Here is a 1,490-nt window from a genome sequence, read left to right as displayed (position 1 = left end):
TGTGGTTATCTTAACCTGTTTTCTTGTTATAATTGGCACATTTAAGGAGATAAAGTCTAGGACAAATGAGCAATGTCTTCCCCACCCAGAAAATTTCCCTAAAAGAGAAACAAGTATGTTATTCCTTCTATGGCAGCAACGCCCATTCACTGATAACCGCGCAAGGCTATAAAGAGTAGCTGCGTGATGCCTTGCTTAAGTGGACTTTTCTTCAAGATAAATCAATAGTGCCTTACACTGTGTAACTTCATGGGTGACGAAAAGTTCATAAAACTTCAGATGGTTTCATTAGAGACAGAGAAAGAGAAAGTGTGCATGAGAGAGAATACATATGTTAGGCTTTACATACATTTGTGCATAAAAGTTATTTTTGGAATGTCCATGCCCACACATGACAAGAGAAATGCCTTAATCATGATCTGAGTCAGAGGGTAGAAGATTGATCTTTTAGGTACTTTCTCTATGAATATCAAGTGCATGTGCCTGATGACTAATTTTCTATCATAAATTTCAAATTTTTTCCTAATAGTTCTCAAAATGATGACGGATCATTTTTGTTTACAACATGAATTTAATTTCATTCACCTTGCCAAATGGCCTGTTCAGGTGATTAACATTTACAACTCTAGGCATTTTTACTCATGTATATCTTCTTAAAGATTAACTGCCCTTTTAATGATACTTAACCAATAGAGACGCAATGTTGCCAAAAGGACATACACAACTCATTTACACTGACTAGTAGGAGTGGAGACAGGTTGTTGTTGGTTTACAAATCTTCTTTAAAACTTTGAGAGATTTCGCTCTTCAGTTGGTGCAGGTATTTATATTCTGTCACAGTTCTTAAATTAGTAAACCTTCAAAAACGAAAAATGGGGTCACAAAGAAGTGTATCTTCAAGGCACCATTCTCTGAGCTCCTATGAAATCATGTTGGGTGTTCTCTTTGGCATATTAGTGGTGATCTGTGTTGGATTAATTACAATATCATGGCTGGCAATCAAGGAATCAGAAAGAGGTAAGTCACACGGAGTTGGCTCCTAATGTTTCTCTCAGATGAATGTACACACTCTAATCTCAGTTATCCTGTCAGGATATTTTATTCATTGCTGTGAATTCATAAGAAGATATTTATGCTGCATTTAGATGCTTCTCTGTAGTTGACTTCATAGAATATTAGAAAAATTGGTTGGTATGTAATTTGAAACTTAATCCAGAATTCAAGCATGAGACTAATTTTGTTTTTTGTTTAAATGAATGATGTTACATAAGGTTGTCAGTTTTAACAGATAACCAAGTAGGTTTCATGGCCCATGAGTTCATTTTGATATAATTTAAATCATAAATGCATTAAAACGTTGTTGAAAATACAAGTAGATAAATATGCATAAGAATAATATGTTCATCCTCCTACTGCGATAATATAAAACAACTTGGATGTAAATGTAGACTTATAAAGATCTCAAGCTGAGTAGCAACTTTTGATAAATA

The 1,490-nt window shown here is 34.2% G+C and overlaps 1 protein-coding gene across 1 annotated transcript in view; it reads left to right on the top strand.

Annotated features, from left to right (window-relative positions):
- The first annotated feature begins 872 nt into the window (after positions 1–872).
- TMPRSS15 (transmembrane protease, serine 15) overlaps positions 873–1,490 on the top strand; it is a 149,194-nt gene continuing 148,576 nt past the window's right edge. Inside the window, 1 exon segment of the mRNA XM_012642972.1 lies at positions 873–1,017. Within this exon segment, the coding sequence (XP_012498426.1) occupies positions 873–1,017 (145 nt within the window).

The sequence above is a fragment of the Propithecus coquereli genome, unplaced genomic scaffold, assembly GCF_000956105.1.
Source record: "Propithecus coquereli isolate 6110/MARCELLA unplaced genomic scaffold, Pcoq_1.0 Scaffold192, whole genome shotgun sequence".
Lineage (NCBI taxonomy): Eukaryota > Metazoa > Chordata > Mammalia > Primates > Indriidae > Propithecus > Propithecus coquereli.
The sequence above is the reverse complement of the archived record's forward strand: the minus strand, read 5'-3'. Positions and strand labels throughout refer to the sequence as shown.